Raw genomic sequence first — 13493 nt, 5'->3', positions numbered from 1 at the left:
GAAAGACAAACTGATCTATGAAATAACATTTGCACTCCCACAGTTTTAAATAAAGGTGACCTTCTGTGGAGTGCGTATATTCATGAAGCTATATAAAGTAATTCAGAAAAATTAAAACCTAATAGTTTGACTTCTCAATGTCTTTTTTTTTAAGCACTTTTAGCTTTATTTCACTCTCAATTGTTTTTAAAATCTTCTTTGGAAAATAGTTTGCTTGAATTCTGTAGACTTGGTCTTTACAGGCTTTGGGAGGACATGGTCCATTTTTGCATGTCCCTTCTAGGTAATGAATGATTAAACTAGAAAAATATGTATGCTATAAATGAAGATGTTTTTAAGGTTTTCTGTGAAATATTTGCCAAAATAAATGGAGGATTTCATTAGCCTTGGTCGAGCACAAGAAATGAAGCATTTTCTTCCACCACAAAACCCAGAGCCACTGAAATTGAGATGAAACAAAGGACTGTAGTGCTTTTCTGCTAAAATAAAACAGCAAAGTGAAAAATCACCTAAATATTTCATTTGAATAAGGACCAAATATTTGACACCGATCTTGCAAAAATTCTTTGTTTCAGTAAGATTTAAATTGCCTGGTTTAAGAATGATGAAAGTCTCCATTACAATGTTATCATTTTTATAAAAAGGCACTATGATTCTAATAGGTGGAAAAATTCTAGGGTGTTTTTTGGCATAAAAGGAACGGTGCGGAGTTTTGCTGGCTACATTTCTTTGAAGTCCCCAGCACACTGTATTTGTCTTTTAGGTTTATAATCAGATACATGAAAACGTGAAAGCGAGGGAGATTTGGATGTTGAACTTCCCTAAGTTTCCTGGAAAATCAGAGACACATGCAAGGTAGTGCGATCATGATTTTAATGTTTAAATGTTTAAAATCATGATTTTAGTGTTTCTTCTCCATTGCAGCCCTGGGCAAAAGGCCCCCCTGAATCGATCTCTGCTGGACACGAGGGACGTCTGTGTGACCAGCACTGTCCCAGTGGTAAAACTCACGGAGATGCAGGCTCTGCCACAAACCTTGATAACTTCATCCTTTTATTAGTACAACATGCGTCTTCACTTCTCATCCAAAGTTATCTAATGTCAGCGTTCGCTGTTGTTGCTCTACTTGGTGGCATTTTTGTACTACATCATTCTTCTGGGCTGTTTTCTGCTAGACGGAGCCAGTTTTTCTCATTTTGTCCCTCGTTTTGTAAAATCAGTGCTTAAATCTAGGTGTGCGTGAGCAGAGGCCATAGGTGCCTGGTGAGTGAACCCTGCACAGCCCTCAGTCCCCTATAGACCACGCCACCTGCAGCGGCCACCAAAGACAAGGGTGGCACCACCAGGCATGCGTGCACCAGGACGAGCCCCCCCGGTCCATTCCTCTCATTTGTTTCTGCATGCTGTTACCGAAATCGCACCGAGGTCTTACCCAAAAGAGTGGAAAGCCGGTCTCTGCCCCGGCGGCTGGTGGACAGACTTATCTGCAGGGGCATCTCCTCGCAGCCTGCTCCAGGGGGTGGTGGTGCAAGCCCTGGCCACCACAGACCCCATGAAACCAGAGCCAAGCTAACGTACCTGGCAGCAGGTGGAAATGCCCCGTTTCGGGGCAGAGCGAGTCAGAGCTGAAGTGGGAGCCCTCTGTGCCAGTACCCAGGGATGCTCGAGCCACTGGGCTTTAAGCAGGGAGAGGGAAGCGTTGTCCTTCCCTCGTGGATGGGATCATCTTGCTAAGCAGACAAGTACCTGGACCACTTAAAAGCCTCCAGCCATGAGGGCTCGGACAAATACTAGCAGAACAACGAGAAAATCATCATAGCAGGTGTTTTTTGTCTTTGTTTTTTAACTGTAATTAATGACAGATTTTTAAATGATTTTTTTGTGAAGTCGGGAGGGGGGAAACATGCACAGGGAGGGGTGGAAATGCAAGCAAGAGTTCTGCTGAAACTTTTGAAAAAAAATAAAATGAGAGAATCGAATAAAGTGCTGCAAGAGCATTTTGTCCCTGGTGGGGAGAGGGTTTCAGGCAGACAAGCCAGCAGGATTGCCAATGCATGTGCAAGTCATTGTGCATTTTTAATTACTTTACCGCATTGAGGCTCTTTAGATTTTTAAGCTGGACGGGGGCGGGGGGGGGGGGGGGCAAGCGCGTACAGACTTTAAGAAGCTGAAGTGGCCTCTCTCTGGTTCTGCCTTCGTTTTTGCCTCTGATAAATGTCCCTACACTGCTCACCCAAGCGAAATGACAGGTTTTGGAGGGTGGCAGTGGGACCGGAGTGCGTGGGGGGTGGCAAACACACACTACATATCGCCTGCAGCAGATATAAACTTTTATGCAGCTGCGTCGCGGCTGCAGCTATCCCGTGTACTTGCGCACCCAGCACAGCTGTGCAGCGCACCCTGCGTCTTGTTTCGTGCAGGTTTAGGCACATAAATAATCAGCAGGAAAAGTGGCCAGGCGTGTGCCCTCCTTCCCCTCCCCCCCATGCCCCCGTTTGCACCTCCCTGAGTAGGGCGGGAGGCGGGGGGTGCACCCAGCACCCTCCTGCGCCCTCGGCCGCAACCAGGGCGGCAGCGCGTCGAGCATGTGCGTAGATCGCCTCAGCGGCCGCGGCCGCGGGCTGGCACCTGCCTGTGCGAGCGCGCCTCTGCGCTTGTATCCGCTAAACAGATACGCAGGGGCGTCGGGGTTTCTGCGTGCACCCGTGCGGGAATACGTGGGCACTGAACATCTCCCCATCCGTGTGTGCAAAACCATGTATACGTGTATATATCGCCCTTGTATATGCAGAGCTGCATATATGCACACAGAAATGCGCGGAGGTCCGGTCAGACCAGCCGCCCCGTCGCACCGCACTGAGGGAGAGTACGGAGCCCCACCGCGAAAATTCGCAAAACTCAGCCGAAATGGGCAAAACTCAGGCTCGCCCCCCCTCCACCACCCCCGCGTTTCCCCCTGGCCGTGTCTGTGCCCGCAGCTGTGGCGGTCGCGCAGCCCCGACGCCACCGGAGCCCCGCGGCTCCCCGGGCGGGCCGAGTGGGCCCTTGTGCAGCGCTGCCGCAGCCCCCTCGGCTCCTTCCCACCCTCCCCAGTTTCCTCCTTTTTCCTACGGGTCTGGGGGAGTCCCCCTGCCCCCCAGGAAGTTCCCCCCGAGGGGTGTTTGGCCCCGTTGCAGAAGCGTCGCAGCGGCAGCTCGGGCGGCCGCGGGCGGAGGCAGCGCGTCCCGCACGGCCCGTCGGCGCCAAGCTGGGGGGCTCGGCGACCCCCACCGGGAGCATTTCGTTGTCGCCAAATGGGGAAAGAAACAAACGAAAAAAACAAAAACCTGAAGCGCCCGCCGCCCTCCGGGAGCGCGAGCGGCTCTCAGCGGCCTCCGCGGCTGGGTGGCAGGAGCCCGCGGCTGCAGCACGGCGCGGCCGCCGTCGGGGGGGGGGGGGACCCGTCGGGCCGGATCGGGCCGGGCGGAGGAGCGAGAAGGTACTTACGGGTGCGCGGGGAGGGCTCCGCCGGGCCGGGGGCTCCGCGGAGCCGCTTTGGCGGTGCCCCTCGGCGGCCGGGCTTAAGAGCCGGCGGCGCCGGGCCGGACAATAACCGCGAAAAGGGGGCGGTGGGGCTGGGGGGGGGGCGAGCTGGGGCGGGGGGGGGGCGCCGGCGGCGGGCTGCCCCCTTCGGGTCGGCTCGCTCCGCCCCCTCGGCGTCTGGCGTAAACCTGGCGCCGGGCTAAAAGAAACGGCGAGCTACGAGAGCGGCGGGGTGGGCGCCGCCTCGCCTCCGCGCCGCGCCGCGCCGCGCAGGGCCCCGCTGCCCGCGGGCGGCGGCAGCGCTCGGCCCGGCGCGGCCTCCCCGGGGCGACCCGGCCCGGCTCGGCTCCGCCTGGCCTGGCCCGCGCCATGTCGCTGAGCCCCAAGCACACGACGCCCTTCTCCGTCACGGACATCCTCAGCCCCATGGAGGAGACGTACAAGAAGTTCGGCACCATGGACGGCAGCCCCGGCCTGGGCGCCCCGCTGGGCACCTACCGCCCGCCGCCGGGGCCCGCGGCCGCCGCGGTGCCGCAGCACGTAGTGGCGGGCGCCAACGCGGCGACCGCCTACCACATGCCCCACGGCGTCTCCCAGTTCGCGCACGGCGCCGTCGGGGGCTACTGCAACGGGGGGCTCGGCAACGTGGGCGAGCTGCCCGCCTACCCCGAGGGCATGAGGAGCGGCGCGGCGGCCGGCGGCTGGTACGGGGCCAACGGCGACCCCCGGTACCCCGGCAGTAAGTGCGGGCGCGGCGGCGGCGGCGGCAGCGGCGGGGAGGGCAGGGTAGGGCGGGAGGGGGCGGCAGGACCCGGGGCCCCTCCGACGGGGGCCGCCGGCCCTGAGCCGCCCTCCCCCTCCCGCCCCGCTCAGTCTCCAGGTTCATGGGCCCGTCGGCGGGGATGAGCGTGGCCGGCATGGGCAACCTCGGCGGCATCGCCGACGGCGCCAAGGCCATGGTGCCGCTGCACGCGGCGCCGCGGAGGAAGAGGAGGGTGCTCTTCTCCCAGGCGCAGGTCTACGAGTTGGAGCGGCGCTTCAAGCAGCAGCGGTACCTCTCGGCGCCCGAGCGGGAGCACCTGGCCAGCGTGATCCACCTGACGCCCACGCAGGTGAAGATCTGGTTCCAAAACCACCGCTACAAGATGAAGCGCCAGGCCAAGGACAAGGCCGCCGCGCAGCAGCTGCACCCCGACGGCGGTGGCAGCGGCGGCCTCTGCCAGCAGCACTCGCCGCGCCGCGTCGCCGTGCCCGTGCTGGTGAAGGACGGCAAGCCCTGCCCGCCGCCCGGCAGCGGCACCCCGGCGCCTGGCCAGCCGGCGCCCCAGGCGCAGGGCGGCTCCAGCGGGGCGCTGCCCGCCGCCGGCACCGCCGCGCACCCGCACCCCGGCTCACTGGGGCAGGCGGCCGACCTGGAGGAGCTCTCGTCCAGCCCGCCGGCGCTGCACGGCCAGCCGGCCGCCCTGGCGCCCATGGACACGGCCAGCGCCGACTACGGCGGCGGCGGCGGCGGCATGGTCGGCCCCAACCTGCTCTACAGCAGGACGTGGTAATTCCCACCCGCCGCGCCGTCGGGGCCGCTGCCCTGCGCACCGCTGCCCCGGCTCCGGCGGTGCCTGCGGGCAGCCCCGATGGCCGCCGCGCCCCTCAACCTCCTCCGCGGGCCTCCCCCTCCGGCCTCCCCGCGTCGTCGTCCCCGGCCAGCCCCCACCCTCCCCGCCTCGCTTTTGGGGTTGCTCTTTCTTTCTTTCTTTCTTTCTTTCTTTCTTTCTTTCTTTCTTTCTTTCAATGTTTGGGGTTTTGAAAACTTGAAGCGCGACCGACCTCACCCGAAGTCAGAGCTGCAGCGGTGCGTGCGCGCGTGTGCGTGCCCGGGTGCGTGTGCAGTGCTGCGGGGGGCACATCCCTGCGCACCCGCGGAGCCGCGGGCAGGCGTTTCCGCACGTTTCCGCGCTTTTGCCCCCTCTCTCCCCCCTCCCTCCCCTCCCCGCGCGGGTCGGGCTTCGCATTTGGGTGCGCACTTGCGCGGCTGCGCTCGGCCGCGCAGCGCCCCGACGGGGCGCCTGGCCCGTGGGCAGGAGGCGGCGCGGCGGCTCCGGGCCCCCCGCGCCCGGCGGCCGAGCAGCCCCGGCGCAAGCAAAACACACCCGGGAACCCGAGCCGGTGGGTATATATCTTACCGACCCATTGAACGCTAACAATAAATCTTCTGAAGTGCAACTTATCTCAGCAGAATTAATTTTATAAGGGTGCCCCTGAAGTGCAATTTCATTATTATTTGATTGAAGGTAAATTGAATTGTAACTCAAGGTCGAGGAGGCAGCGAGCGGTGCGAGCTGCGAGCAGCCGCTGCCATTTGGAGGACGGGAAGGGAGAAGGAGCCGCCGCTATCAGATCAAGAAAAAAAAATTCAAAGGCTTTACCAACGGAGGGTATTTTTACAGAAGAGCTTCTGAACTTCGATGCTCAGATTCAAGGGGGGAGTTTTTGTTGTTATTATTAATTATCGTTTAGCAAATAAATGTATGTGCGTGGACAGAGAAACCCTCTGATGCGTGTCCAGTGTAACCGCCACAGAGGTGGCATCGCAAATCCCGGCAATTCGCTCACCTTCTTTGAGTTGCTGAAACCAAGAAGATCAGAGCAATTCCCAGCTCGATCCCGGCTGCCTAGGAAGGGAAACCGGGAGGAAGAAATGCTGGAAAACGGGAGGTGCGCGGCGAGGCGGAGCGGAGCCCGCGTGGTTGGATTCGCAGCTCTTCTCAGAGACGAAAATCGAGCAAAGCAAGAACCGCGTCGTGCAAGTTTCCAGCGTTTTGTTTGTTGTTTGGTTGCGGTTTGTTTATTTTTTTTTTACAATAAAAACAAACGTTGTTCTCAAGTTTCCGTTGCTTCGTTCTCGGTGCGGGCGGGCGTTTCGGCAGCGCCGTCGCGGCGGCCGCAGCCCTCGGCGCCGAGGAGCGGCGCGGCCCCCCCCCCCCCCCCCCCCCCCCCCCGCCGCCGCCCCCGGGCTGCGCTCTCGGCCCCGCTTTTCGGCGATTTCGTTTCGCGCGGGCCGGGCTCCGCGCCGCGGCGGCAGCGCCCGGGGGAAGGTGTCGAGCTCAGCTCCTGCTTTTTTATCTTATTACTATTATTATTAAAGAATAAAGCAAAGGGAAAGGAGGGGCGGGCAGGGCAGCTCCAGGCCAGGCAGCGCCAGGAAGTTCCCGGCAGCATTGAGCGCCGTCCCCGCCGGGTGCCGTCGCGGGTGACATCGGCTTTAGAGCCTCCGCGGCTACAGGCCGAGCGGGGCGAGGGGGGACGAGGCCGCCGCGAGGGGGCTGCTCCCCACGGACGGACGGGGATTTTCTTCTCTCCCGCATGCAACGCGAGGGACAGAAGGGCGCGGGGATGGCGGGGTCCCCCCGCGGGACTGGGGGCTCCTTCCTTCGGCCTTGCGCTCCGCCAGCGCATTTGCATGAAAATTCATGCTCGCTGCTGGTTTTGTTCTGCTCAGAAAGCAAAAAAATCACTTTTGACGACCCAAATATTTTCCCCAAAGGGCCGCGAACGCTATTGGCGGCCACTGCCAGCGCTTCCCAGCGCCAGGCAGGACGGCAACTCTTCGCATTACAATGAAGGGCTCTGCGCCACCCTCCTGCACTTGAAAATAATGAATCCAGCTTCAGGATTTCTTCCTCCCAAGGTTACATGCTCCGGTCTTTTCCCCCCCTCACTGCTGCTGATTAACATCTGGGCCCCCACAGGAAGGAGACAGGCAAGGTAACGCGGGTTCCTGCAGCCCTGTGCAGGGGCGGGGGGCAAAGCAACTCTTCAAAGTTTACTGATATATAAACACTGAACACGTTTAATGAAAATCTGCAAAACATGACACCATTAGTGCCCCAGTTAGCAAAAATCTAGTCTTTTTTGATTAAATAGAGGAAGATTTTGAACACTTACAGAAGTTGCATGGAATTATTTTTCAAGCAATTGACATCACGTAGTGCATACGTACACACAGGTAGAGAGAAGACACAAAAGTGTTCTCGAGGGAGGTGGAAATAAACCACTCCGTACGACTCAGAATTTCAAAAGCCACTTTATAAAGCAAATAAAAAATATTTACTGATTCAATACACCTGCACAAAAAAATTCCTAGAAAGTGTACTAAAAACCAAATGGAAAGTATGTATTCTGTAGCTATTTTAAATTATATATCAAAACAGACAAATACACATTCCGTGCTTGAGTATGTTACAATAACAAAGTCAAGAACAAGCACAGGTTGTAAAAGTTGAAATGTTTTACTTCGAAGTCCAAAAAAATCTTTTTCTTCTTTTTTGGTGAGAAATTCAAAGAAGCATCTTGCAAGGAATACCTACAGAACTGTCTTTAAATGTTGTGCTCTGCAGACTGCCTGCTGTGTCTTCCCTAAGAGTTCATAAAATCTGATTTCAGTGCATTCTTTAAAACTCCGTATCTGTTTTCAGGCTCTTCTGTGTGACACGAAAGATGTTTGGAGTTCAGATTGACAGGTGAAGCAAAGCACAGCTTGAATATGTACTAAAGACAAAAGCAGCACTCCTACTCCTCAAATGTCTCACAAGCAAATTAGCAAATTATTTACTTGTATTTTGCATTATACTATTTCAAAGCAATATAAGCCCCACCAAAAGGAAATAATCAGTTCAGTAAGAAATGTACACATTTAAAACCAGTATCATAGTTTCATAGTTTTGAAGCTACAGGGATGTTTAAGGATTCCATTTTTTCCCTTAATTAATAAAAACAAACTCAGACATTTTCTATCCTTAAAAAAAAAAAAAAAGGTCAAGAGCTAATTCCAGCTGTATCTTCCTGAGGGAGGTGGCAGCGGGTAGGGCCTCCCAGGGCCATATGCCTACAAACAAACAAAAGCAAGCATTTATTTTTTGGCTTAACATCACAGCAAACAAGTCAGCCTAGCTTCAGACTCCACACAGAAATGAAACAATACGTTCTTTGGCACCGAAAGGTACCACCAAAAGAGCTAAACATCTCTTAATAGTGCTTACACACGCTCTCCTGAAAACACAAGCTTTAACTTCCATGAAAAGAGCGCAGCTCTGTCCAGCAGGCGCCCTGCACTTCCAGGCTGTACTGCGGGAGAAGTGATTTTTTTTTCCCTCCCTAAATGATAAATACATACAATGAAGGAGAACAGTGAGGACAACTTGCTTCCATGTTATAAAACCACTGCATAGTCTTTGTCTTCAGCAATACTAGCAGCAAAAGGCATAAAGCAAGGAGAAAAAGAAAAGAAATGCACATGTACCCATAAAGCACGTGCTGAAGGACACATTTGAAAAACACATCTTTTCTCTACAGGTTTTCTTCATAAAGGATTGCAGGTTTTGCAGTATATATACTTACATTTTATAAAGAATAATGCAGTAAATGATACTTTAGTTAAGCCACCAATATTCCAGTTTGAGATGTGTGATACTTGTATACTGTTAGTAGGATTAGTCAGCTTTATTTTTATTATTTTGTAGAAAGAAAAAAAATCATGTCATGATCACACATTTTCTATTTCAGTTGCAAGTAATCTTATGCTAAAGCATAAATAAGGCATTTTTACATATGTCTTTACAGTAAGACAGATTTTTATAGATAGATATCTAAGAAAAAAAGCTTGTGTTTCTGTATCACTCAATTTTAAATATTAGGTGAAATATCTCTATATCATATCTTGGAAATAGTTGCAAATTAACTATATATTCATTTTAAATTTAGATGTGGTGCCCCATACATTAACAGAAGGATCCATAAAAGGGAACATCCATTTGAAACATTTCAAGTGATTTCAAACCCTGATACATTTTAGATACCAACAAGTTAATTCTCTTGTAGTGCCATTCACCAGCTATAGCCATAGTTTGGGGTGGGCTGGGTTTTTGTTTTGTTTTGTTTTTTTCTTCTTCTTTAAAAGAGAAACTCATCTTTACCCTGTCCAACAAGGACACCTAGATAACTAAAACTGAACAGACAGCAAGCAAACTCATGACAGGAGTGTTCAGCTTCAGCATGTTTGTGGCAGGCAATCAAAGGCAGCTTTCTAGAAAGAAACAAATTTCTTCTACCCTATTCTTAAAAGCAGCTGAAAGAGACATGCAGAATACATTGTTCCCACTATCAGGAAGGTTTTATTTTTATATATATACATAAATATGTATTTTTAAATTGTAATGAATTAGAGAAAAACAAGTTGACTATATCCCTTGAAAAAATCCTTCCAATTTTATGAACAGTATTGCTTCTGGCCAGCATGAATATAAAGGCACAATTTATAAATCTTTTAACAGTTATGTAAGACATGATCTGGACATTCAATTACTTATTATTATGAAGTAAAACCAAAACGGTGAACACCTCTGCAATATGCTCTCCAGTTTTCTGGAGCGCCTGGAAGATGCTCCAGTAAATACCCACTACCACAGAGCAATCCATTTCCATGGCAGTTGCATTAATTTTGTAAGCACTTGGTAGCTGTGTGTTTATTAACCTCTTCAGGCCATGTTCTGTACGCAGTTAAATAATTATCTTTGGTCTCTTTCACCTCTAAAATTTTTTTTTAATGCTACTATGTGTCACCACTTACACTTGAATCCCTTGTCAAAGCTTTAAAGCTTTGAAATTTATAGACGGCAATGTCAGATTCAATCATTGTTTTGGCTCCCTAAACGCTTTAAGGTAGCTTCTGATTTTACTTTGGCGTTTGTCAATCCCAGAGAAATAACAATTGAAAGTTCATTTAAAGAAATAACCTAACAAAGACAGAAGAGCAACAACAATTCAAAAGGCAGTTGAAAACAGTTAGAAAGCAAGATGATTTATAATTAAAAAAAAGTAAATTTACTTGGTTAGAAATATTTTCCCCTAATAGACATTACGAATTTGAACACAAATAAAACCTCTGCCTCCACCTGGATTTAACTTCACTACATGATCCAGCAGATGAGTCCTGTACTAATGATATGTGGACCGTGTCTCGGGCAAGAGAATGGTATTCCCAAATTTCGTTTTGTGTCTTCTATTTAATCGTTCAGCGTGCAAAGGAGAGTGCAAAATGTGCAGGTTTTGTGCCAGCGCTAGGCAAGCTGTAAACGCCGGTACTGCACTCAGAGGTCTTGCGGTGATGAGACGGCCTTCCCCGTGCGAACAGGGAGGGGAAGCCCTCCCCGAGCCCACCCTGCAAACATTTCCCTCCGGCACCAGACCGTGTTCACCTCAGCAATGCCCAGCTGCTTCGGAAGGAAGATTTTATGTCAGGACTGAACTAGCTTAAGCCTTCCTCCCTTTCACCAAAATATCCACTTACTCAATATAAAGGAACAGAATATGGGATAGCAGACATTTTTTTCCCCCAAGTATCTATTTTTCATCCCAAATTAAATACCGCTCAGACCCCACCAGCATGAAAATCCTTCACTGATTTTTCTGCAGTATGGCCACAGTCTGTGTTACAGATTAGTACAACTATGCGCTTATTCTTTTGTCTCCAGTGTTTTGAGTAAATATGTACAATATAAAATGAAAGGCTTTTGAACACTGATGCTGTCCCCCCGGCTCCTGTCAATACACGCTTCATCCCAGTTTCAATTATACTGGAAACATTTCAAGGACAACTTGGGCAGCATAGCCAGCATTGTAGCCCCCAAACTAGAATACCATTTCCCTATTAATCCTAATTTAATTATAACCCATGCTGGCTAATTTTGCTTACAGCCAAAACAGGTTCTAGAAGGATTTACACCAGTAATGCCTCCCAAGTATACTTGAAGCAAGTGTGCACGGTACACTTGTCTCTTATTCCACATTTCTTCTGATATCACAACTGAATGAGCTAAAGGTAATTCTTAGACTATGCTTAAAAGCCTCAACGGCACTAAAAATGCTTCGACGTGTGGTAGAAAGCGGGGGGGGGGGGGGGGGGGGAAGAGGGGAATCTTGCCGCTGCAAACAAGGGCTCAGCTGAACCCTTGTTCAGCTGAAGAGTGCGGGGCGCTGGGACGGATTGCTTGCAGCCTATAGATCTTCTCAGCAGCAACATGTAATCCTGCGGTCAACAGACAATGCTGAGAACGGTATTAGCAGCTCGCAGCGTTTCTGCTGGGCTTCTGCTCTGATAAGCTGAATCAGCCACAGAAGCATGTGAAACTGTGCAAAAAGCATCCCCAATAAAGGCCTAAGGCTCCACCATTAAGAACTTCGTTTGATGGCACATATTTTTATTCTTAAAAAAAAAAAAAAAAGAAAAAGAAAGAAAAAAAGAGCACACCATAACAACACCATGGTGCAGAAGAGGTAGCTGAACCCACAGAAGGCAAGTTTCAAACAGTTTGTGCCCAAGTTTCCATATAAAGGATTGGGAAATAGTGCCGATTTTAAGCAGCTGAGAGCTCTTTCATTTATTCCCCCATTACTGGTCAGTAACTTTCCCAAAGCTGAGTAAAATTTCCAATTTACAAAAACAGTAACAATATAACTGTCCAAAGTCTAATTTGAAAACCTGTGATGTATTTTAAGTTAATATATCACATGGTAATACTCAAGATTTTATGTAGATGTTTTAATGTCAACATTTAACAAAATCACAGAAGCAAAACAACCTGCTGTTTTCAATAAGCATTTTCATAACGTAGCATTTTATAATGTGGCATTTTCATAAACTGATGGCAAATTCACACACAATTTGGGAAGAGGTTCTCCTATCTTGTTCACTCATTTTCATTTAAGCACTCATTTTCACGTCTAATTCACAGCCACGATCATTTATTTGGTTACCAGAACCTAACATTTAATGGATTTATCTTAGCTGAAAACCTGCTTAAGTGTTTGAGCAAAATATGTAATTAAGTTACAAGGATCTGCATTTTACAGGTATACTGGAAAGGAACTCCTCTATCCTCAAAATATGTAGCTTATACACTTCCTCACAGTAGCAGAAGACTGGTTGAAAAGCTTGCCTTTAGATTATATTTTCCTCAAGCTGCAAGAAATGTGCAACTTGCTAGCACACTTGATCTAGTTCTAATTAAAAGCAGTTGTAGCACAGTCACGACATAAGCCTTTTACCACTGACAGAGTGGCTGGACAAGGCTGAGAAGCTGTTATGTCAGTATTTTTCACTGATGATGCAGCCAACTGGACTAAAACAAGCTCAGAAAGGCCTACTTAGGATGCACTCCAACCTTCCAACCACACATGAAAGAAATGGTATTCTAGAGGAGAATAAAACATGCAAAAAATAAATAGGTAGTGCTTTCATACCTGTCTTCCCCTGTCCATACGATCTTCAGGTCTCTGTGGGTAACTCATCGGTCCACCTAGTCCTTGGTACTGACTTGGCTGGTACTGACTTTGGCATGGCAGCATGCGATTCCAAGCAAGGAGAGGAGCAGCCCCAGCACTTCTGCACAAAGAAAAAAAAAGAAAGAAAAAAAAAACCCACTATACCATGAATTTAACTCCTAGAGTTTCATATGGCAAAACAAATGTCTACAGTCTAGTGTGATAAATGATTCAATTTTTCTCAGAGTTAAATGCGTCACATCTGACCCATGTGTGTAGTGGCACTGTAGATGGCCAAAAAATCTCAGAAAAATGGGGGAAAACAACCTTTCAAGATTCTCTTGCTAAAAGGCCACATATGCTTACTTGCTTTTTTCAGCACAGCTTGAAAGTCAGAGAACCACCACAAGCAGCAAATTCAGATTTACAAATCACAGATTTTTAAAAATTCCTTGGAAGGATCTCGCCCATCTTGCACTTCAGGGGCAAGTCTGCCAATTCATCTGCAAGGACCTGGAACGTGGATTTAAATGGAGCTATCGCCAAGTTAGCTAAATGTAACACACCATCCAAAGAGTAAACATGTGCAGTACAGGAGAATGAGGCTTTATTTTCTAAATGTCCAGACTCTTTCTGGCAGTCCATTCTTTCTAGTT

The 13493-nt window shown here is 50.1% G+C and overlaps 2 protein-coding genes across 2 annotated transcripts in view; one reads left to right on the top strand and one right to left on the bottom strand.

Moving 5' to 3' along the window:
- The first annotated feature begins 3891 nt into the window (after positions 1 to 3891).
- NKX2-4 (NK2 homeobox 4) lies at positions 3892 to 5075 on the top strand. The gene is made up of 2 exons (XM_062573446.1): positions 3892 to 4261; positions 4396 to 5075. The coding sequence occupies exons 1-2, from the start codon at positions 3892 to 3894 to the stop codon at positions 5073 to 5075; spliced, it is 1050 nt and encodes a 349-aa protein (XP_062429430.1).
- A 2276-nt stretch (positions 5076 to 7351) lies between these two features.
- XRN2 (5'-3' exoribonuclease 2) overlaps positions 7352 to 13493 on the bottom strand; it is a 59548-nt gene continuing 53406 nt past the window's right edge. The window contains exons 29-30 of the mRNA XM_062571347.1: positions 12817 to 12958; positions 7352 to 8404 (exon numbers count right to left, since the gene is read on the bottom strand). Of these exons, the coding sequence (XP_062427331.1) occupies positions 8342 to 8404; positions 12817 to 12958 (205 nt within the window). The 3' untranslated portion in view covers positions 7352 to 8341. The remainder of the gene's footprint in view (positions 8405 to 12816; positions 12959 to 13493) is intronic.

Source organism: Rhea pennata, chromosome 3 (genome assembly GCF_028389875.1).
Source record: "Rhea pennata isolate bPtePen1 chromosome 3, bPtePen1.pri, whole genome shotgun sequence".
NCBI lineage: Eukaryota > Metazoa > Chordata > Aves > Rheiformes > Rheidae > Rhea > Rhea pennata.
The sequence above is the reverse complement of the archived record's forward strand: the minus strand, read 5'-3'. Positions and strand labels throughout refer to the sequence as shown.